The following is a 23,437-nucleotide window of genomic DNA, read 5'->3' on the forward strand; positions in this document are numbered from 1 at the left end:
TTGAATCAGCTATGTAGTGCTAGGGCAAAAACAAATGTTCACCCGGGGGAGGGAGGGGGCGGACCCTGGTCTAGACTGCCACGTGGCCCGTGTTACTGATTCTAGTTATAATCCACAGAGGAGCGGGCCAGCAGTGTCCAGGGAGCTCCTTCCAGGTGGGAGGATGGAGAGGCTGTGGACGTGGGTGTGACCATCAGGGGCCATACCAGAGTCAGACTCATCCGTTCTGGAATCGCCAGGTAGATCTGACATGTATCATCCTATGACTTACAAAAGCATAGCTCTTACAAAAATGTTCCCAGAAATGACCTTGACTTTTCTTTGTGCTGCTGCAGGTTATGCAGTGATGGAGAAGCAGTTTGGCTTTACTACACTGCAGATAACTCCAGAGTCTACCACAAAGAGGAGCCCAAGAGCATTGAAATAAAAGCAGAGGTATGAATGAATTGCCTTGCTACCATAGCAGTGACGTGTTCCTGCTTGAGATGCTGCACTGCAGTGATGGCCTTTGTGTTCAACATGATGTAACTCTTTCAGCAAACAGATGGCATGGAGTTTCTGATCCATGCGTATCCAAAGTTTGTGACAGTGGGCAGCTTGCCATGCGAGTCGGCTGAGGACAAGGTATGTTTATCAACATGTACGCTGCCGTCTGCATGTCAGTAGTGCAGATATTTGGATGGTCGAGTTATGCTAGTCAGTGCTTGGGTCAGACTGCACTGCAGTTTTCTTACAGATGTAATTCTGTGCTCTCTTCCAGGTGTCCTTGGCTGAGCTGCTGTTTGAGAAAGGGCTTATTCACACTGCAGAACCTCTGCAGCGATCCTGAATCATGGAGGGACTCTAATACAAGTTTGACAAGAAATATATGCTGCATCCTTGACCTCTCACTATGTGTAGGAAGAATTTCTGGTTTTAGGACAGCAGTCAAATGAACTCTGAGCAGTGCATCAGCATTGCCCTCTACAACTAACTCCTCTAGACTCTTCCAAAAACGATGGTGCAATGCTGGAACACAATGATCAATCAAAAGTAATAGGTCTGTAATAGCCCATTTATAATATTAACCTTTACTTGTTCAGTAAGTATTGCATTAAAACTGTCTTGCATATTGGTGTGTAAATCAATCCTAGTTTCTGTGTGTTGCTAATGGAAGTATATTGTTATAGAAGTGTCCAATTTTGCATTATTGCTACGATTGCGTATACTTTATCACACAAATGATTCACTAGCTGACAAAGGGACATGTTTATTAGTCGATACAGTGACAGAAACTTCTTATTGGCGTACTTGATTTGAAAACCATCCAGACAATAGGAGATGTGACTTGGGGCACAAATATTCCAGGTGACGGGTGGGTCTACTTCCAGGTGACTTCCTCACCTGGCTTCAGCTCCCTATACATAAGGGAGAATATTCAGAGGACCATCAGTACACATTTGGACTATTGCTAGGAATGTATCCTTTCATATGAAGGCTAGATACCGACGCCTGATTCAAACCAGAAGACCAAGATGTACTGGGCCGGACTGGTCTTGAATCTGCCATAGTTTGTGAAAAGAGAATATCTGCGCCAGCACAGTATGGTTTGCCTCTATATTGTGCATCAGTGGGTGCAGATTTAACTCACCTGCTGTACAATGCACTTTTGTTCCTGAAAGCAGTCAGCTTCTGGTCCTGTGCGCTGTCCATGTAGATCCCGATCACAAAGCCGAGGGGGACAAATATGTTCACCCAATGGTCACGCATCAGGGCAGCAAAGTTCACCATTGTTTCCTGGTTGGTGAAAAAAAATGTATTTACAGTATACTGTATGCAGCCACATTCTATAAAAAAATATTTGGTGCAGCTATAGATGTGTGACAGCATAATAAACCAGCATGAATGCAAGTCTGTTTCTGCTGTCAAGTTCTAAGGAGTTGGCAAGAATGCATAAAGAGACGAACCCGGTTGAATAATGGCAAGCTAACTGTTAGTGGACCACAACCAGTTGGCTAAATTAGATGAACATTAGTTGTTAGCGAACTGTTTACCCTAGTGTCCACACAACTGTTATCAGCAAATACACGTTCATTTTTTGGTTTGTTGTTGATGTTACTACCACAGCAAGCTAACTTTAGCCCAATATTGGACTAAAGGAGCCTAACTTCACTCTTTAGTCCAAGGTGGACCATACATGTGTTTAAATGGCGAATTGGCTCTTACAGCCAAATACTCCATCTAAATGTGAATCGATTCTCAATTACGGTACGGTTCTAGAAACAAATCACTAGTTTAATTTCACAAACGCAAAATGCACACAATGTTCCTGTAAACTGTTTTAAACGGGTTTTACACAGTTGCAGCTGGCAGTATTTTTCAGTGACATGCTGAGTTCACACACAGGTGTTCAGAGAGCAGACAGTTAATTAGCACAGGTTTTGTTTTCCGTAAACAAGCACTGTAACATGGAAATATGTCCATGTGGGAACACAACCATAAAAAAGGTATCAATGTAACCTTTTGTTTGTGGGACATTATTTGTCGTTATGAAAGATAAGGTCCTTCTGCTTCTAAAACCGTACCGCAAGCGATGCGTGTTCATGTTCAGACCCGAACACCGCGTTTCTTGACTCGTGTTATGGAACTGAGTCACGATCATGGGCTAGTTCATCATTGACTCCAGCTGGTTATCTAGCAAGCAATAAGCCTCTGTTCTTCCCACAATAATTCTACAGAATGTTGCGATTGCAAGTTATACATTGAAGTATTGCACGCACGGCTATAGAAATACATATCGCAAACTAAGAATGAACATACAGTAAAAGTGACATTTACCTAGCCTTTGCCTTCAGCTTCTCTCGCTCATTGGGCTTCAGAGGACATTGGACCCTACCAAGTGCTCTAAAATGGTGGTGTTAACTTGTTGAGTAAATATTATCCGGTTCACATACATTTGATACTGCCATCCCACATTGTTTATGAAAATGTATAACACTCCAAAATATACCGTAACCCTAAAGATCTTTATTTATTAAATGCATTTAAGTTATGTAATGAAAAATGCTTTTAAATTGAATATGTCTTGAACTTCAGAATATGAGCTAATTAGTCTGGAGGATCATTTTTATTTGAATAGTAAAACGAGTGCATTTCTTTGGCAATACAATTATTTATATTTACTCCGCCATAGATATGATTTAATGGTATCTCCCAGTGACCTTTGACGTTTCAGCGGCAAACATGTCTGCGTCGATGGAAGAAGTGTGGACAATCTTTGCTAAAAATGTCATAATATTATAACGTTAGACTCTTCTTGTTATTGAATTTTTTGCTCAATTGAAGTTAAAACCTATATGGCACTTGATGGTATGTTACTCGTTAGTCTATGGCCCATTGTAATAGCAACATTTGTCTGCTAGCAAACTTAGCATGCTAGCTAACGTTAGCTAACCGGGACTGCTAACAATTACTTTAGCTTGTGATCTCATAACTAGTTAACGTTAGCGCTGTATGATAGTGTTTTATTGTCTAGTAAATCTTGAAACTGCTGTGAAGTTGTATAATGTCCATACCATTTATGGACCATGGTTGTTTCCATTTTTCAGTTTACAATACATGCATACCTCAGTCATATTGCTGCATGTGAAGTGGTTCATCAAATAATCTTGTTAATAGCTAGTTAACTATGTTCTATGTCTTGTCCCTGTAGTATGACACCTGAGGAAAATGACGTCTATTATCAAACTGACTGCTGTGTCAGGGGTGCAGGAGGAGTCTGCCCTCTGCTACCTGCTGCAGGTGGATGAGTTCCGCTTCCTCCTGGACTGTGGCTGGGATGAGAGCTTCTCCATGGACATCATTGATTCCATGAAAAGGTAGAAGCCCACATCATAATCTAAGCCAGTAGTTCTCAATGGGGTACTTGGCATATCTAAATGGAGTACTTGGGAAGACTCAGAACATGGGCCTAATGATTGGTTACACATGAAGGGGGTACATTGGGCAGGGCAAAATGTGATTGGAGTTACTAATTGAGAATCTCGATGTCAGCTATTTAGACATCCCCACCACAGTCTCAATTTAATTGATTCCTAAAGTCAACAACTAGAACTTGTCCCAGTCAATCAGATTTCTTACGGGCCATTCCCCCTCCTCTCCAGGTATGTCCACCAGGTTGACGCGGTGCTCCTCTCCCATCCCGACCCCCTGCACCTGGGGGCCCTGCCCTATGCTGTGGGCAAGCTGGGCCTAAACTGCCCCATATATGCCACCATCCCCGTCTACAAGATGGGTCAGATGTTCATGTATGACCTGTATCAGGTGAGGCAGAGGTGTGCTAACCTGGTCCCAGATCAGCTTTTGGTGTCTTGCCAACTCTGCAAGACAGCACAAACAGATCTGGGACCAGGCTAGGGGATTAATGCGATGTACTGCACCAGCGTTTCCCAAAACTGGTCCTGGGGACCCCAAGGGGTGCACATATTTTTGGGGGTCCTAGCACTAGACAGCTGATTCAAATAATCAAAGCTTGATGATTATTTCAATCAGCTGTGTAGTGCTAGGGAAAAAAACAAAGTGGGGAACCGAAACGTGGGGGGGGTGGGAGTACAAGAGGTAACAGTGCACTGTAAAACCGAAACGTGGGGGGTGGGAGTACAAGAGGTAACAGTGCACTGTAAAACCGAAACGTGGGGGGTGGGAGTACAAGAGGTAACAGTGCACTGTAAAACCGAAACGTGGGGGGTGGGAGTACAAGAGGTAACAGTGCACTGTAAAACCGAAACGTGGGGGGGGTGGGAGTACAAGAGGTAACAGTGCACTGTAAAACCGAAACGTGGGGGGGTGGGAGTACAAGAGGTAACAGTGCACTGTAAAACCGAAACGTGGGGGGGTGGGAGTACAAGAGGTAACAATGCACTGTAAAACCGAAATGTGGGGGCAGAGGGGGTAACAGTGCACTGTAAAACTATTCTCACTTGTGATCTGTTGTTTGGTAGTCGCGCAACAACACTGAGGACTTCAACCTGTTCACCCTGGATGATGTGGACTGCGCTTTCGACAAGATCCAGCAGTTGAAGTACTCCCAGATTGTCAATCTGAAAGGTCAGTAATCTATGTATCAGTGTTACATAATGACTCGATTATAATATATAATTTCTATTGACTCCTGCTGAGTAATGTACTGTATCTGTTCAAACCATAACACTGGTCTCCAGTAATCCATCTTTCCTATTTGACAGGGAAGGACATGGTCTGTCCAATTTCGATTGACTCCTGTTGTAGTGATCTCTTTGCGCTAGCATAAAACACTGGTTCAATCGACCTTTCTACTTTTTGTTTACAGGGAAAGGACATGGTCTGTCCATCACTCCACTTCCTGCTGGTCACATGATCGGAGGGACCATCTGGAAGATTGTGAAGGATGGGGAGGAGGAGATTGTTTACGCTGTGGACTTCAACCACAAAAGAGAGATGTGAGTAGAGGGAGGGAGAGATGTGAGCAGAGGGAGGGAGAGATGTGAGCAGAGGGAGGGAGAGATGTGAGCAGAGGGAGGGAGAGATGTGAGCAGAGGGAGGGAGAGATGTGAGCAGAGGGAGGGAGAGATGTGAGCAGAGGGAGGGAGAGATGTGAGCAGAGGGAGGGAGAGATGTGAGCAGAGGGCCATCCCAGACTAAAAAAATAAATATAACTTGGTCGCCCGAGAGTCGTCTGTTCTTTCGACCATTCGATTGGTCGAAATTTGATCATGTGTATTTTTCCATATATAGACACATCCTATGTGTTTTAATCAAATCAACTCTATGCACTGAGCTTGTCTGATGCTTTAAGTGCACTGTTTGATGAAATAATTAAGACGCACAGATGACTAGAGGTCTAGAACACAATTGATTTGATTGGGCCGGGATCAGACTTGATGCTCTCTGTTTAAAAGAAAAAAGAATGACAGCGAGTGACTTGCACCCGTTGTCTCTCCTCCCTGCTGCAGCTACCACCACAGAACATCAAAATGTTTATCACGCTGTCCATGTTGCTGAAGCTGCAAAATAATTACAGCCAATTCTGACTGAACAGTTCTGTCACGCAAAAAAACAAACATTCCCTATTCCCTCAAGCCTTAGTCTTTACGTGACACATGTATGCATTGCATGCACATGACCAATAGGGCCTGACCTGTAGCATATCATAATCACATTAATAAATTGGTTATAACAAACTCTGAACACCGGAACGTGACGGTGAAATGGATGCAGATGACGTGACAAATAAACTGGAAACGGGGGAATGTTTGGTTGCTCAGGAGGTAAAGAGGAAGTCAGTTGTGTGGAATAAATGGGACTAGTTGTGGGAAATACTGGAGATCAATAGAAAGGTGAGGAGTAAGCGCTGCGTACATATGATGTGTGTCAAACAGGTGCTGTTAGATTACAATATACTTTTTATGACCGTTTGGAACAACACTAAATAAATTATAAGTGCACCGTAGAGTCTTAAGTTTTATTTTTTGGTTATTACAGCAAAGACTAAAAACAGTTGCATGCATTCGTGAATGCAGCTGCCAACATGGAATAGTTTATTTACTAATTATTGAAGGGTCACTTTGTTATTTTAAATCTAAAATGCTTGATTGCATTTAAAAACATGAGTCACTCCTGATGTGAAGGAATGAATGATTGATACAGTTGCCTATATAAGTATTGAAGCAGGCCTAAGTTACGTTAATAGCCTATATAAGTATTGAAGCAGGCCTAAGTTACGTTAATAGCCTATATAAGTATTGAAGCAGGCCTAAGTTACGTTAATAGCCTATATAAGTATTGAAGCAGGCCTAAGTTACGGTATTAGCCTATATAAGTATTGAAGCAGGCCTAAGTTATTAAGTCTAAACAGGATGCGCTCTTAGGCTTACAGCTTGGTGGTGGTTATACAAGGCTGCTATACTAAGCCTACTAATCATAATGGCATTAATTATTATAATGATGATCATTATAGTAATAATAATAGCAATTAGAAGGAGATAAAGGGGGGTTATTATAAATCAAAATTTTCGGACAATTTGGAACAGTGTAAACAACACTAAATACATTATAAATAATACCAGAGAGGCTGGTCTAACGAACAAGTGTAAAGCCTTTATTAAAGCACAGCAAAGATTTAAGAACAGCTGAATTTGTGAAATTGTTTATCAGACATGTGGTTGTGTGAGGCTTGGTGCCTCACAGAATCAGTAAGCTAATTAACCTGTTGAGGACAGACGTTCCGCCTGCGGAACCCCTAGCCAACAGCCAATGGCATCGCACGGCGCGAAATACAAAACCAACTAAAATACCACAATTCAATTTTGTCAAACAATCAACTATTTTACACCATTTTAAAGATAAGACTCTCGTTAATCTAACCACATTGTCCGATTTCAAAAAGGCTTTACAGCGAAAGCAAAACATTAGATTATGTCAGGAGAGTACCCAGCCAAAAAATAATCACACAGCCATTTTCAAAGCAAGCATATATGTCACAAAAACCCAAACCACAGCTAAATGCAGCACTAACCTTTGATGATCTTCATCAGATGACACTCCTAGGACATTGTTATATAATACATGCATGTTTTGTTCAATCAAGTTCATATTTATATCAAAAACCAGCTTTTTACATTAGCATGTGACGTTCAGAACTAGCATACCCACCGAAAACTTCCGGTGAATTTACTAAATTACTCATGATAAACGTTCACAAAAAAACATAACAATTATTTTAAGAATTATAGATACAGAACTCCTTTATGCAATCGCGGTGTCAGATTTTAAAATAGCTTTTCGGCGAAAGCACATTTTGCAATATTCTGAGTACATAGCTCGGCCATCACGGCTAGCTATTTTGACACCCACCAAGTTTGGGACAACCTAAACTCAGAATTACTATTAGAAAAATTTGATTACCTTTGCTGTTCTTCGTCAGAATGCACTCCCAGGACTTCTACTTCAACAACAAATGTTGTTTTGGTTCCAAATAATCCATAGTTATATTCAAATAGCTCCGTTTTGTTCGTGCGTTCAGGTCACTATCCGAAGGGTGACGTGCGAGCGCATTTCGTGACAAAAAATGTCAAAATATTCCATTACTGTACTTAGAAGCATGTCAAACGCTGTTTAAAATCAATTTTTATGCTATTTTTCTCGTAAAATAGCGATAATATTCCAACCGGGCAACGTTGTATTCATTCAAAGGCTGAAAGAAAAAAATGTAGAATTCTCGTGACGGCGCATCTCCAGTGTCACTGTCCCCAGGCTGACCACTCACAAATTCTGCTGCTGTTCTTTGCCCACAGACAGTAGACACCCCATTCCACTTTCTGGCGGCTTTAGAGAGCCAATGGAAGCCTTAGAAAATGTCACGTTACAGCACAGATGCTGTATTTTCAATAGAGATGCAACAGAAGGACAACAAATTGTCAGACAGGGCACTTCCTGTATGGAATCTTCTCAGGTTTTGGCCTGCCATATGAGTTCTGTTATACTCACAGACACCATTCAAACAGTTTTAGAAACTTTAGAGTGTTTTCTATCCAAATCTACTAATTATATGCATATTCTAGTTTCTGGGCAGGAGTAGTAACCAGATTAAATCGGGTACGTTTTTTTATCCGGCCGTGAAAATACTGCCCCCTATCCCAAAGAAGTTAAACAAACACTCTGAGTAGAGGGATGGAGAGAAGAGCAAGAAATAGATGTGGGAAGGCGAGCTGAGGGGTGGGAAGGCGAGCTGAGGGGTGGAGGGGAAAGAGGGAGAGCTGTCGGTGGCGGGGAAAGAGGGAGAGCTGTCGGTGGCGGGGAAAGAGGGAGAGCTGTCGGTGGGGGGGAAAGATGGTAATAGTGTTTTTTGTTTATTTTCTCCAGCCACCTGAATGGGTGTACGTTGGAGTCGGTGAGTCGTCCCTCTCTTCTCATCACAGACTCGTTCAACGCTACATACGTGCAGCCGCGTCGCAAGCAAAGGGACGAGCAGCTCCTTAGTAAGTTAATCAACACTCAATCATCTGCAGTCCTAGCTTGGTCACAGATATGTTTGTGCTGTCTTACCAACTCCTGTGGTCACTGGAAAGTCATGACCATAGGAGTTGGCCAGACAACACAAAAAGATCTGGGACCAGGCTACAGTAATACCTATTGGTTGAATATGAAGGGGGAAATAAAGTGACTTACCAGTCGTCCGTCCGTCCCCCCTCCTTCAGCCAATGTAATGGAGACCCTACGCGGCGACGGCAACGTGCTGATCGCGGTGGATACGGCAGGCCGTGTACTGGAGCTGGCTCAGCTGCTGGACCAGATCTGGAGGACAAAGGACGCCGGGCTGGGGGTCTACTCTCTGGCCCTGCTCAACAACGTCAGCTACAACGTGGTGGAGTTCTCCAAGTCTCAGGTCTGAGTCACACACATACCCTTTCATTACCTGACCACACAGTACCAGTCTTTGCTTCAGCCTGCCTGGAGTGCCAGATGGGTGGGGTTTGCACTTTTGGGACTTTTCTATTGGTTCAGTTGCAACATGTGAGCACAGCTAAAAAGTATTTGAAAGAACTAAAAAATAAAATAAAAATAAATAAAAAAATCCCCAGGTCCAGTACCATCTACAAATAAGTGCTTTTATTCACGTTTCAATAGTGCTCACTACTCATTTAAATGGGCTGTCATATGTAACATGCTGCATATTTTGAAAGGTATGAAAATGTTAGCATTTTGTGGCACGGAATTAATATATTTTGCAAAATGTAGTATGTCACAAACGGTACCTCAAACAGTCCGTCTTGCTTCACTCTGTCATTGTAATAGGCATGGTAACAATAGTGGTGGCTGTTATATTCTGCCCTACAGGTGGAGTGGATGAGTGACAAGCTGATGCGCTGCTTCGAAGACAAGCGCAACAACCCCTTCCAGTTCCGCCACCTGTCCCTGTGCCACAGCCTGGCAGACCTGGCACGCGTGCCCAGCCCCAAGGTGGTGCTCTGCAGCCAGCCCGACCTGGAGTCTGGCTTCTCCCGCGAGCTCTTCATCCAATGGTGTCAGGACGCCAAGAACTCTGTGATCCTTACCTACCGTACCACGCCCGGCACCCTGGGCCGCTACCTCATCGACAACCCCGGGGAAAAGATGCTGGACCTGGAGGTGAAACTATAAGAGAAGACTTTAGGGAAGAAGAGCTGCCATTTTGGCTCAGATTTTTGGATTTATCTGTTTGTGCAGCGTGTCCATATGGCTCTTCCTGTCTCCCAGTTTCCATCTCAACTCAAGCATGGGAACAGCTTGATATGTCACACTGGCTTTCTCACCCCCCCCCCCCCTTTTCATACATTTTTGTTGTCATGTTGACAGATTAGGAAACGGGTGAAGCTGGAAGGCAGAGAGCTGGAAGAATACCTAGAGAAAGAGAGAATGAAGAAGGAAGCTGCCAAAAAACTTGAACAAGAAAAAGAGTGAGTCACTGACACTTTATTTCTGGCCTATTCATATTTACAATACTACTGCACTATGAATAATATTCTTCCAGGTGGGTTAGGGATATTATTTAGCTGTTTTCTGTGTGTTTGTATGTGTGATTACATTTGAGTCATTTAGTAGACGCTCTTATCCAGTGCGACTTACAGAGCATCCATCTTAAGAGGTGAGACAGCCACAACATCACGGTTGTTCTCCAGGAATGAATATGTTCGTCTTTCAGGTGACTAAACAGCAGGATTGTGTGTGTGTCTAATATATTTGTGTCTGTCTCAGGGTGGACGTTGACTCGAGTGATGAGAGCGACATGGAGGATGACCTGGAGCTGCCGGCGGTGGTGAAAACCAAACACCATGATCTCATGATGAAGGGAGACGGCATCCGCAAGGGCAGCTTCTTCAAACAGGCCAAGAAGTCTTACCCCATGTTCCCCACCCACGAGGAGAGGGTCAAATGGGACGAGTACGGAGAGATCATCAGGTAGTGTAGTCAGTGAACTAGTAGTATTATGGAGAGATCATCAGGTAGTGTAGTCAGTGAACTAGTAGTATTATGGAGAGATCATCAGGTAGTGTAGTCGGTGAACTAGTAGTATTTTGGAGAGATCATCAGCTAGTGTAGTCAGTGAACTAGTAGTATTATGGAGAGATCATCAGGTAGTGTAGTCAGTGAACTAGTAGTATTATGGAGAGATCATCAGGTAGTGTAGTCGGTGAACTAGTAGTATTATGGAGAGATCATCAGGTAGTGTAGTCGGTGAACTGGTAGTATTATGGAGAGATCATCAGGTAGTGTAGTCGGTGAACTAGTAGTATTATGGAGAGATCATCAGGTAGTGTAGTCGGTGAACTGGTAGTATTATGGGGAGATCATCAGGTAGTGTAGTCGGTGAACTGGTAGTATTATGGAGAGATCATCAGGTAGTGTAGTCAGTGAACTAGTAGTATTATGGAGAGATCATCAGGTAGTGTAGTCGGTGAACTAGTAGTATTATGGAGAGATCATCAGGTAGTGTAGTCGGTGAACTAGTAGTATTATGGAGAGATCATCAGGTAGTGTAGTCGGTGAACTGGTAGTATTATGGAGAGATCATCAGGTAGTGTAGTCGGTGAACTGGTAGTATTATGGAGAGATCATCAGGTAGTGTAGTCGGTGAACTGGTAGTATTATGGAGAGATCATCAGGTAGTGTAGTCAGTGAACTAGTAGTATTATGGAGAGATCATCAGGTAGTGTAGTCAGTGAACTAGTAGTATTATGGAGAGATCATCAGGTAGTGTAGTCGGTGAACTAGTAGTATTATGGAGAGATCATCAGGTAGTGTAGTCGGTGAACTAGTAGTATTATGGAGAGATCAGGTAATAGAAACAGGAAATCCCTTTGGATAATGACATCTAGCTATGCATTGTAATCTTTGTAGTAGCAGCTCCAGATGGCGTCACACAATATTGTACTAAAGAATGAATGACTGTGTCTCCAGACCAGAGGACTTCCTGGTACCAGAGCTCCAGGCCACTGAGGAGGAGAAGAACAAGCTGGAGTCGGGCATGGCCAATGGGGACGAACCCATGGACCAGGACTCCTCATCCAAAGTACCTACCAAGTGTACTTCCACTACGGAGAACCTAGAGATCAAGTAATTGGGCCCAAACACCTAAATGAGAGCAGACGTATTCAGAGCCTCTCACTGCTAAAATCATTCTGATTTATATTCTAATGACATACAAGGCATATTGCTGAAAAATGTAAGTTTGTGATTTTAATTATACTGCCAAGACTAAGTAATTTTTTTTACTTGCACAAAATATGAATTGTGCCCATTTCTTTCTAATATGATCCTAAAAGTCATCGTTTTTTTTCTTAATAATGCATATTTAAAATATTGAGAAATTATAAATTCTGGTCTTCCTGTGCAGAGCCAGGGTGACTTACATCGACTACGAGGGCCGCTCGGACGGCGACTCCATCAAGAAGATCATTAACCAAATGAAGCCACGGCAGCTGGTGATCGTGCACGGCCCCCCCGAGGCCAGCCTGGACCTGGCCGAGTCCTGCAAGGCCTTCACCAAGGACATCAAGGTCTACACACCCAAGCTGCAGGAGACTGTGGACGCCACCAGTGAGACACACATTTACCAGGTAGAATGTCATACAAAAACACATGCTCATGCAGGATATTTTGGGACAGGTTTTTGACTAATGCCCTGTGAATAATTGACCCATTTGACATATCATTTTGTGTTATCACGATTCACCAGTCAGAAAGTTGATGCGCTTTAGTCACGGTTACTGTAACTCAGGGCTGGGTAACTCCAGTCCTCCAGGGCCTGAACGGTGTCACACTGTTTCTCCATCCCTAGCAAACACAGCTGATTTAATCAAATGTCATTCTAAACTGAAGATAAATAATGAGGTGATTATTGGAGTCAGGTGTGTTAGCTGGGGCAAAACTGTGACACCAATCAGGCCCTGGAGGACTGGAATTGCCCACCCCTGCTGTAGCTAATCAAACCCAGCTCAAGCCATCTTAGAATTCTGGACCAGACAATGGGTCAATTGTGTATAAGGTTTATAATAATATAATATATGCCATTTAGCAGACACTTTTATCCAAAGCGACTTCCAGTCAAGCGTGCATAAATATTACGTATGGGTGGTCCCGGGAATCAAACCCACTATCCTGGTGTTGCAAATGCCATGCTCTACCAACTGATCTACAGAAGCTGTTTTATTTATGTGCAGAAACACGTAAACGTTGAGCTTAACCACTTTCTGTCATATGTACATAAGAGGTTGTGTTGTTCTTCCCCAGGTGCGGTTGAAAGACTCACTGGTGAGCTCGCTGCAGTTCTGCCGCGCCAAGGACACAGAGCTGGCGTGGATCGATGGCGTACTGGACATGCGTGTGGTCAAGGTGGACACAGGCGTGCTGCCTGAGGAGGGCATGGTGAAAGGCGAGAAGGGAACTGGCGAGGAGGTTGTGGAAGACAGCGAGCTGGCCATGGACGTGACCCCTGCTGACGATGCCACCACAGACCATAGCGTGGTGGCGCAGCAGCGCGCCATGAAGACGTTGTTTGGCGAGGATGTGCGCGAGCTGTCGGAGGAGAGTGATGTCATCCCTACCCTGGAGCCTCTGCCCGCCCACGAGGTGAGAGTGAGCGCTGGCCCCGGGGGAGAGGGAGAGCACTGGCCCCGGGGGAGAGGGAGAGCACTGGCCCCGGGAGGGAGGGAGGGCGGGAGAGCGCTGGCCCCGGGGGAGAGGGAGGGCGGAGAGCGCTGGCCCCGGGGGAGAGGGAGGGAGGGAGAGCGCTGGCCCCGGGGGAGAGGGAGGGAGGGAGAGCGCTGGCCCCGGGGGAGAGGGAGGGAGGGAGAGCGCTGGCCCCGGGGGAGAGGGAGGGAGGGAGAGCGCTGGCCCCGGGGGAGAGGGAGGGAGGGAGGGAGAGCGCTGGCCCCGGGGGAGAGGGAGAGCACTGGCCCCCGGGGGAGAGGGAGGGAGGGAGGGAGAGCGCTGGCCCCGGGGGAGAGGGAGGGAGGGAGAGCGAGCGCTGGCCCCGGGGGAGAGGGAGGGAGAGCGAGCGCTGGCCCCGGGGGAGAGGGAGGGAGAGCGAGCGCTGGCCCCGGGGGAGAGGGAGGGAGAGCGAGCGCTGGCCCCGGGGGAGAGGGAGGGAGAGCGAGCGCTGGCCCCGGGGGAGAGGGAGGGAGGGAGAGCGCTGGCCCCGGGGGAGAGGGAGAGCGCTGGCCCCGGGGGAGAGGGAGGGAGGGAGAGCGCTGGCCCCGGGGGAGAGGGAGGGAGGGAGGGAGAGCGCTGGCCCTGGGGGAGAGGGAGGGAGAGCGCTGGCCCCGGGGGAGAGGGAGGAGAGCGAGCGCTGGCCCCGGGGGGGAGAGCGAGCGCTGGCCCCAGGGGAGAGAGAGAGAGCGAGCGAGCGCTGGCCCCGGGGGGAGAGAGGGAGAGAGAGCGCTGGCCCCGGGGGAGAGAGAGAGAGAGAGAGAGGGAGGGAGAGAGAGCGCTGGCCCCGGGGGAGAGAGAGAGAGAGCGCTGGCCCCGAGAGAGGGAGGGAGAGCGAGCGCTGGCCGGGAGGGGAGAGCGAGCGCTGGCCCCGGGGGAGAGAGAGGGAGGGAGGGAGAGCGAGCGCTGGCCCCGGGAGAGAGAGAGAGGGAGGGAGGGAGAGCGAGCGCTGGCCCCGGGGGAGAGAGAGAGAGAGAGCTGGCCCCGGTAGAGAGAGGGAGGGAGAGCGAGCGAGCGCTGGCCACGGTAGAGAGAGAGAGGGAGGGAGGGAGAGCGAGCGCTGGCCACGGTAGAGAGAGAGAGAGAGAGCTGGCCCCGAGGGAGGGAGAGCGAGCTCTGGCCCCGGGGGAGGGGGAGAGAGAGAGCTGGCCCCGAGAGAGGGAGGGAGGGAGAGAGAGAGAGAGCTGGCCCCGAGAGAGGGAGAGAGAGAGAGAGCTGGCCCCGAGAGAGGGAGGGAGAGAGAGAGAGAGCTGGCCCCGAGGGAGGGAGAGCGAGTTCTGGCCCCGGGGGAGGGAGAGCGAGTTCTGGCCCCGGGGGAGGGAGAGCGAGCTCTGGCCCCGGGGGAGGGAGAGCGAGCTCTGGCCCCGGGGAGAGGGAGAGCGAGCTCTGGCCCCGGGGGAGAGGGAGAGGGAGAGCGATCGAGCGCTGGCCCCGGGGGAGAGGGAGGGAGGGAGGGAGGGAGAGCGATCGAGCGCTGGCCCCGGGGGAGAGGGAGGGAGGGAGGGAGGGAGAGCGATCGAGCGCTGGCCCCGGGGGAGAGGGAGGGAGGGAGGGAGGGAGGGAGAGCGAGCGAGCGCTGGCCCCGGGGGAGAGGGAGGGAGGGAGGGAGGGAGGGAGAGCGAGCGAGCGCTGGCCCCGGGGGGGAGGGAGGGAGGGAGGGAGGGAGAGCGAGCGAGCGAGCGCTGGCCCCGGGGGAGAGGGAGGGAGGGAGAGCGAGCGAGCGCTGGCCCCGGGGGAGAGGGAGGGAGGGAGGGAGAGCGAGCGAGCGCTGGCCCCGGGGGAGAGGGAGACTACCGAGTTAAACCCAGGACTTTTGTTTTATTCAGGGGGTGAAATTATGGGTTGACCGATATGAGAATAGACACTCAGAGCAGCAGAATGGACTGGAAGGATCTATCCTGTGGTTAATTCCTCAAGAGAAAAAGAAGGGATTAATAAACAGATGTCAATATATCTTCAGCATCTTAATCTTTACCAACACTAAGGTTAAAATGTTATAGTCCTATGTTGTAAACATTGTGATCAACCAAATTTAGATTTACGTATTTCAAAATGAATTCATTATAAAATGGTCAAACTAATGAGATCAGAAGCTGTGTAGTTGTGGTTGCACTCAGTCAAACTGATGTGAGATCAGAGTTACCAATATATTAACTGTATGTTTGTTGTTCTAGAAAGTCCAACTGATCTAAGATCAGAGGTGCTTTCAACAAGGGAAGTAGTTTGCAAATGTTAGCTAGCATATTCCATTCACCATAACATTTTGGAATATACATTAAAATCGTTCAACTGAAATTGTTTCTAAGTAACATGTTCGCCGCAAACAGAAGCCTCGTTAAACTCACCTCCAATGTATAGCGACTGTATGGTTTTAGTTCCACAGAGTCCAACTGGTCTGAGATCAGGTGTATAGAGACTTTAGTTTTTAGTTCTGCAGAGTCAATAGAGTCCAACTCTGTCTGGAATCAGGTGTATAGAGGTTTTAGTTCTGCAGAGTCCAACTCTGTCTGGGATCAGGTGTATAGAAAACAGTTGTGGTTCTAACCCATACACACCCTGTCTAACTCACAGATCCCAGGCCACCAGTCAGTGTTTATCAACGAGCCGCGCCTGTCCGACTTCAAGCAGGTGTTGCTGAGGGAGGGCATCCAGGCTGAGTTTGTGGGAGGAGTGCTGGTGTGTAACAACATGGTGGCCGTCCGCAGGGTGAGTTTACTGTCCGTCTGTCCCCCCCCCCCCCAACACACTCATTCAGCCCAACTCGGTGGCCTTGTAGTTAGTGTCTGCCCTGAGGTTGGGAGTTCGATCCCCGGCCGAGTCATACCAAAGTCTCTGCTTGGCACTCAGCATTAAGGAGAAAGATTGGGGTAAGGCCCTGTGATAGACGAGCGTCCTGTCCAGGGGGTGTACTTGTACATCAAGATGCCTCACACTACAGAGATAGGAGCCTATGAGCCGTTCCAGGTCACATTAGCCAAGGCTCCTTACATTTAGCTCTCTGTGACAGTCTAAACCATCCCCTTCACTGAGCTGCTGCATGAGAAATGGTAAATAAGCCCAGAGGGTGCATGGGGTGGCCTGTGTTGTCAACAAAATGACCAACTATATATGTATTTAACTTTAATTTAATTGAATAGCGATTGTTATTTATTTACAAGAATGCTCTGGGGAAGGAAGGATGATGCAGGAACGACATGATACATTTTATTCAAAGTTGGCAATTAGCAGACGTAACAGCCAAGACTAGAAACCTGTGACAATAAACCATTTCTGCTTCTGTACAAAAGTCAGCAACACTCAATCTCCATTTTGCATCTACTTGTGATTTTGTTTGTGTATAATTTGTTATGATGTTGGGAGTTTTCCAGTGATAATGCACGTGTGACCCCTCTAACCCTTGTCTCCTCCCCTGTACAGACGGAGGCAGGGCGCATCGGCCTGGAAGGCTGCCTGTGTGATGACTATTATAAGATCCGTGAGCTGCTGTATCAGCAGTATGCTGTGGTGTAGGAGTGAGGAGCTGTATCAGCAGTATGCTGTGGTATACTGTAGGAGAGAGGAGCAACATGCAGCAGAGATGGTGTCAGTCATGACAGTATCACACAGACAGGATGAAGGGGAGCGAGGACTATTACCCAGAGGACCACAGGGTTCTGAGCTCCCCTCGGGAGCCTCTCCAGCTGTTTGAATTCCAACTGCTGTGCTGATTTGTCCTTTTTCCCCCCATTTTAAAAATCTGTTTACTGTTTATTGTGCGTCTTTCCCCACCGCAGTGAGAGACAGATGGGCTTTTCTGGAGTGACCTCTTCTTGATGTGAACACATGATGTAACCCTTAGGGTGATTTTTACCTCTCCTCAAGCCCCCTCGGCTCTGGACTGGGCTGGCGAGGTGAAAGCTCACCACACGCTGCAGAGTCCCAACGTAGGCTGGAATGGGTTATCAGTGGATCTGGTTTTTTTGTTTCTCATTAAAGCTGCAATATGTAACGTTTTGGGTGACCCAACCAAATTCACATAGAAATGGGAGTTTTTGATCTGTCGTTCTCATTGAAAGCAAGTCTAAGAAGTGGTAGATCTGTTGTATTTCTATGCTTCCCATTACGTTTTGTTTTTGCATCTTTTACTTTCGGATTCATACACCAGCTTCAAACAGCCAAAAATGCTATATTTTGGGTTATGGAAAATATATTTCACAGCGGTTTAGATGGTACAATGATTCTCTACAGTATACATTGTTTGTTTAGTCACAAACTGAGATTAGGAGAACTATTAGAATTTTAGCAACCAGGAAATGGTGGAGCAATTACTGCATATTGGACCTTTAAATTCCCTTTTCTGAACAAATAAATGTTTGTTTGCTATATATTTTTCCGTGGGTTGAGAGGGGAACGAGACGTGTGTACGCTGTAGGCGGGGTTGGGGTCAATTCAGGAAGTGAACAGTGTTTCAATGAGGTCCATTTTTTTTAAACTTTTTTTTATAGAGTTTTCATTTTTACTTCCTGAGTTGATTAAATGGAATTGAAATGGAATAGCCTGTATGTAGGCAAGTACCATTACAGGGGCTTTACTAAACTGTACTGCTGCAGTTACAGTATGACACCACCAGATGGAGTCATGTTTCATCCATTCTGTCTGCCTCAGATTCCCTTTATCAAGTGTGTTCACACAGCAGCAATTCCAGGGTTAGAGATGACATTGTCCCTGCAATGATATCTTGGTAAATTAGCATAATATACTGTCAGGTAAATAACATGCTAGAATAGTCCATTCTCTCATGCTTGTATTTCAGGTAACTGAAATCAGGTTTATTATGAGACTGAGGAAAGTAAAAATGGATTTTAAAATGGCTCGCTGGTTTGTGCTAATTTTTCTAATCTACATAAGGTCAATGTTATCCCTGTGAAGTTTGAATTACCCATTGTATCGGGAGTGTGTGTACAGTAGGCCTAAATGGCAACCTAATTCCTTTATAGTGCACTTCTTTTAGCCCTATGCTGAAAAGTAGTGCACTCTAAAGGGAGGAGGGTGCCATTTCAGACACAGCCGTGTGTGAGGGTGTCAGTGTTGTGACTAACATGAGGGGGGAGCAAAGCAGCCTTTTTTCCTGTTCGGCCGTGGCTCGTCATTGGCTGATGTCCGCTGCTGCAGCACATCGTATCTGCTGATTACGTTCACAGGCAGGCAGCGTTGTGCTAATCCCCAGGGTGGGCCCAAGCCTTCCTACCACATGGTCACTGCTGTGGCTTTACCCACCACAACAAAGCACCACCCTACCTCACACATTATACACACTCAATGACGTCACACTAACGTCCATGTCTGCTAGTAGAACGCCCCACGTATGACCCTGCGGCCAGTCAGAGTACGGTGGGCCACAAACACACTAGTCAGGGTGGGCCGAGAGGGGGATCATGGATGGAGGGAGTTATAGGCATGAGCAGCATGGAGGGCTGGCCCACTGACGTGCGACTAGGACAGTTTTATACAGTACAGTTACGTAACATACAGTTTTGCACTTTAGAAACATTAAAATTTAAATGCCCTTTTTTATAATCCATGGCACAGGCACACGCACAAAAAAACTTGAACGTCAGTAACCCCTTCTGTGACTGAGAGGGAAATAGAGAGAATGGGATAGAGATAAACAGAGAAAACAAGACAGACAGACCGAGAGAGAGATAGAGGCTCCTCTGTGCCGCAGGGCATGCCAGGCCTGCCCAGTCACTGCTTTTCATTTTGATAATTGACGGCAAGAACGCCAGAAATGTCCATCAGCGTAATCCTCTTAGCTTTCATAATGCTGACTCTGTCACAGAAGCCCCTGTTTTAATGTAACGAGTAGCTAAGCCTGCCTAGCGTGGCCATGGGACATCATGAGTCGCTCTGCCACCTCGGTCCACTAAGGCCCCACTCCCCCGGAGCCAGGGAGGACACCTGTGGGTTCTGCCCCCTGAGTGTTTCCCAAATGGTACCCTATTTCCTATATAGTGCACTACATTTGACCAGAGCCCTATGGGCCCTTGTAAAAGTCAGAAATAGGCTGCCATTTGGGACGAAGGCTCTTTCTCCCGCACTCACTCAACAAGTTCCCTTATAATCGATCCTGAGATCAGGTTAAATTAGTCAAGCTGTTGTGTTCCTGATTCCTGAGCACCATGGGGTGGGAGGACCAGAGTGAATATCCTCTCTCTCACCCTCCCTCCCCCACAAGGCTGACCACGTAATGCTGCCAGTGACATCAATGGAATAATGTGAAAGAGGAGTGGTTTTCTAGGAAACTGAATGTTCTAAACATAACATATGTCAGACACAAAGCAAAGTTCCAGCTTTCATTGACTGGGCTCCAGAAGTTATGAACAGTTTCATGTGGGTGTGGAACATTCCAGGTTTCCTGCATGCGGGTACAAGGAGGGATCTGCTTCTCCCCTCCCTCTCTCCCCCCCATTCGCTCTCCCTCCGTCTCTAGATCTCTGATTCCCCCTCGACCCCATGGGGCTGGGTAATCCTCCTATCACAGCGTCTTCCTGTGGTAATGGTCCTCAGCAGGGGAGCCAGTCATGCCCACTCACTAGTAAAACAAACATGGAGGGGCTGGCTTGGGGCTGCATGGCTGGGGTAGCTGGGGATGCAATGGGCTGAGCATCCTCTGAATAACACAGTTACTGTGGTGATCCTCTTACGCAATCTGCTCCTCACACCAGCCTACAATGCAAGGTAGGCGATCTCTGTGAGCACAAATCCATCCACAAAGGCAGGCGGTTCACTGCCAGATTATCCCAGGGGCCAATCATACAGGCAGCTGCCATGTTGCCTTTGTGATAAGACAATGGTGCTTTTTGTTGTTAGTGTGCATTTGTGGATGAAGGACAAAGGGTGATAGAGATGATGGAGCTATGGATGAGATACAGCTGATCGTTTGTGCGTGTGTGACTGCCTGGATATTACTCTAGCCTAGATCATGAAAGATAGTTTTTCTTGTCAAGAAGACAGGGCAGAATATTTTCCAATTCAAAACCAACCGGAACAGTTGGTGTGTGTGACCTGAAGCGATGCTAGCTGGATGAGGGCAGTTTCAGCCCGTAGCAAACAGCTAGCATTAGCTCCCACTGTCATGTAGTTACAGCTAGAGTCAGCAGAATGAGACCTGGCTCTCCGGCTCATCCTAATCAGCCTGCGTCAGTGGGAAAGAGCACTATCTGATTTGACATGCCTGACAATGCTGTGAAAATAGCTGCTGGTGATAAGAGGAGTAGGGCTGAAAGGGTTCAGTTGTGCGTCTCAAATGGCTCCCTATTCCCTATATAGTACACTACTTTTGACCAGGACCCACTGGGCTCTGATCAAAAGTAATGCACTATGTAGGTATGGTGTGTCATTTGGGATTCTGACAGTGTTTAAAAGTAGTGCACTATGTAGGGAATAGGGTGTCATTTGGGACACTACCAGTGTTAATTTGAAAGCTGTCCAGATATACAGCAAACCTGTGCACAGTAGTAGGCTACAGCCAGGGGTGGAAATGTAAAAAGTCACTCTGGGAACGGACCAATGTAAAATCTTTGAATTCACCTTAAAAAAAACACATTTTTACATGTCAAAATGATTTCCCATTTTTAACCCCCTTGGTAAATGTGGTACTTTATGGCTATGAATCAGCCTGCATGGCCGATGTTAGAAATTAGGTAGAGATGTTTTGCAGGTAGAGATGGTGTGATAAAAATGTGTTGTGCTGTCAGATGTTTTTGTGCTTTGTCACGTAAGGGCATCATATACATGGTCTCCCACGGTGGCATCATTTTAATCATTTTCCACTGATCTTTGGACTGTTTTAAAAAAAAAAAAACTAACAACAAAAAAACAACCCTAAGCAAGATTGTAAAGTAGGTGGATGTGGTTGAACTGAAATAAACTGACGTTTTTTCATTCTGAATGATTTGAACAATCTGTACATGACGAAGGCAGCATGGAAAATCAATAGCATTTGGATGGATTTCACAGTTGTATATTTTAGACAAATATATAAACTCAGCAAAAAAATTAACATCCCTTTTTCAGGACCCTGTCTTTCAAAGATAATTCATAAAAATCAAAATAACTTCACAGATCTTCATTGTAACAGGTTTAAACACTGTTTCCCATGCTTGTTCAATGAACCATAAACAATGAACATGTACCTGTGGAGCAGTCGTTAAGACACTTACAGCTTACAGACGGTAGGCAATTAAGGTCACAGTTATGAAAACTTAGGACACTAAAGAGGCCTTTCTACTGACTGAAAAACACCAAAAGAAAGATGCCCAGGGTCCCTGCTCATCTGCGTGAATGTGCCTTAGGCATGCTGCAAGGAGGCATGAGGACTGCAGATGTGGCCAGGGCAATAAATTGCAATGTCCGTACTGTGAGACGCCTAAGACAGCGCTACAGGGAGACAGGATGGACAGCTGATCGTCCTCGCAGTGGCAGACCACGTGTAACAACACCTGCACAGGATCGGTTGATCTGAACATCACACCTGTGGGACAGGTACAGGATGTCAACAACAACTGCCCGAGTTACACCAGGAACGCACAATCCCATCAGTGCTCAGACTGTCTGCAATAGGCTGAGAGGCTGGACTGAGGGCTTGTAGGCCTGTTGTAAGGCAGGTCCTCACCAGACATCACCGGCAACAACGTCGCCTATGTGCACAAACCCACCGTCGCTGGACCAGACGACTGGCAAAAAGTGCTCTTCACTGACGAGTTGCAGTTTTGTCTCACCAGGGGTGATGGTCAGATTCGCGTTTATCGTCGAAGGAATGAGCGTTACACTGAGGCCTGTACTCTGGAGCGGGATCGATTTGGAGGTGGAGGGTCCGTCGTGGTCTGGGGCGGTGTGTCACAGCATCATCGGACTGAGCTTGTTGTCATTGCAGGCAATCTCAACATTGTGCGTTTCTCCCATTCTTCTCTGCAGATCCTCTCAAGCTCTGTCAGATTGGACAGGGACCGTTGCTGCACAGCTATTTTCAGGTCTCTCCAGAGATGTTTGATCGGGTTCAAGTCCGGGATCTGGCTGGGCCACTCAAGGACATTCAGAGACTTGTCCCAAAGCTACTCCTCTGTTGTCTTGGCTGTGTGCTTATGGTCATTGTCCTGTTGGAAGGTGAACCTTCACCCCAGTCTGAGGTCCTGAGTGCTTTGGAGCAGGTTTTCATCAAGGATTTCTCTGTACTTAACTCTGTTCATCTTTGCCTTGATCCTGACTAGTCTCCCAGTCCCTGCTGCTGAAAAACATCCCCACAGCATGATGCTACCACCACCATGCTTCACTGTTGTGATGGTGCCAGGTTTCCTCTAGATGTGATGCTTGGCATTAAAGGCCAAAGAGTTTAATCCTTCAATGCTGCAGAAATGTTTTGGTATCCTTCCCCAGCTCTGTGCCTCGAAACAGTCCTGCCTCTGAGCTCTACGGACAGTTCCTTCGACCTCATGGCTTAGTTTATGCTCTGACATGCACTGTCAACTGTGGGACCTTATATAGACAGGTGTGTGCCTTTCCAAATGATGTCCAATCAATTGAATTTACCATAGGTGGACTCCAATCAAGTTGTAGAAACATCTCAAGGATGATCAATGGAAACAGAATGCACCTGAGCTCAATTTGGAGTCTCAAAGCAAAGGGTCTGAATACTTGTGTAAATAAGGTATTTCTGTTTGTTATAAGTTAGCAAACATTTCTAAAAACCTGTTTTCGC

General features: G+C 46.7%; 2 protein-coding genes and 1 long non-coding RNA gene across 4 annotated transcripts in view; 2 read left to right on the forward strand and 1 right to left on the reverse strand.

Moving 5' to 3' along the window:
• The window catches only part of LOC106608197 (ribosomal oxygenase 1), a 44,915-nt gene extending 43,788 nt beyond the window's left edge, over window positions 1-1,127 (forward strand). For both annotated transcript variants that reach the window (XM_045721079.1, XM_014205995.2), the window contains exons 12-15: window positions 119-239; window positions 336-435; window positions 538-624; window positions 761-1,127. In XM_045721079.1, the coding sequence (XP_045577035.1) occupies window positions 119-239; window positions 336-435; window positions 538-624; window positions 761-829 (377 nt within the window). In that variant the 3' untranslated portion in view covers window positions 830-1,127. The remainder of the gene's footprint in view (window positions 1-118; window positions 240-335; window positions 436-537; window positions 625-760) is intronic.
• A 106-nt stretch (window positions 1,128-1,233) lies between these two features.
• Window positions 1,234-2,950, reverse strand: LOC106608198 (NADH dehydrogenase [ubiquinone] 1 beta subcomplex subunit 1). The gene is made up of 3 exons (XR_001329409.2): window positions 2,818-2,950; window positions 1,631-1,776; window positions 1,234-1,397 (listed from the first exon to the last, which is right to left on the reverse strand). It is a non-coding gene; the product is annotated as an NADH dehydrogenase [ubiquinone] 1 beta subcomplex subunit 1 (long non-coding RNA).
• Window positions 2,951-3,195: 245 nt separating this feature from the next.
• On the forward strand, window positions 3,196-18,551 carry LOC106608196 (cleavage and polyadenylation specificity factor subunit 2). The gene is made up of 15 exons (XM_014205994.2): window positions 3,196-3,348; window positions 3,692-3,857; window positions 4,143-4,302; window positions 4,980-5,085; window positions 5,327-5,456; window positions 8,878-8,993; window positions 9,213-9,400; window positions 9,853-10,143; window positions 10,351-10,451; window positions 10,750-10,953; window positions 11,953-12,108; window positions 12,389-12,611; window positions 13,285-13,623; window positions 16,273-16,407; window positions 17,119-18,551. The coding sequence occupies exons 2-15, from the start codon at window positions 3,709-3,711 to the stop codon at window positions 17,209-17,211; spliced, it is 2,391 nt and encodes a 796-aa protein (XP_014061469.1). The 5' UTR covers window positions 3,196-3,348; window positions 3,692-3,708; the 3' UTR covers window positions 17,212-18,551.
• The last annotated feature ends 4,886 nt before the right edge of the window (window positions 18,552-23,437 follow it).

The sequence above is a fragment of the Salmo salar genome, chromosome ssa06 (assembly GCF_905237065.1).
Source record: "Salmo salar chromosome ssa06, Ssal_v3.1, whole genome shotgun sequence".
NCBI lineage: Eukaryota > Metazoa > Chordata > Actinopteri > Salmoniformes > Salmonidae > Salmo > Salmo salar.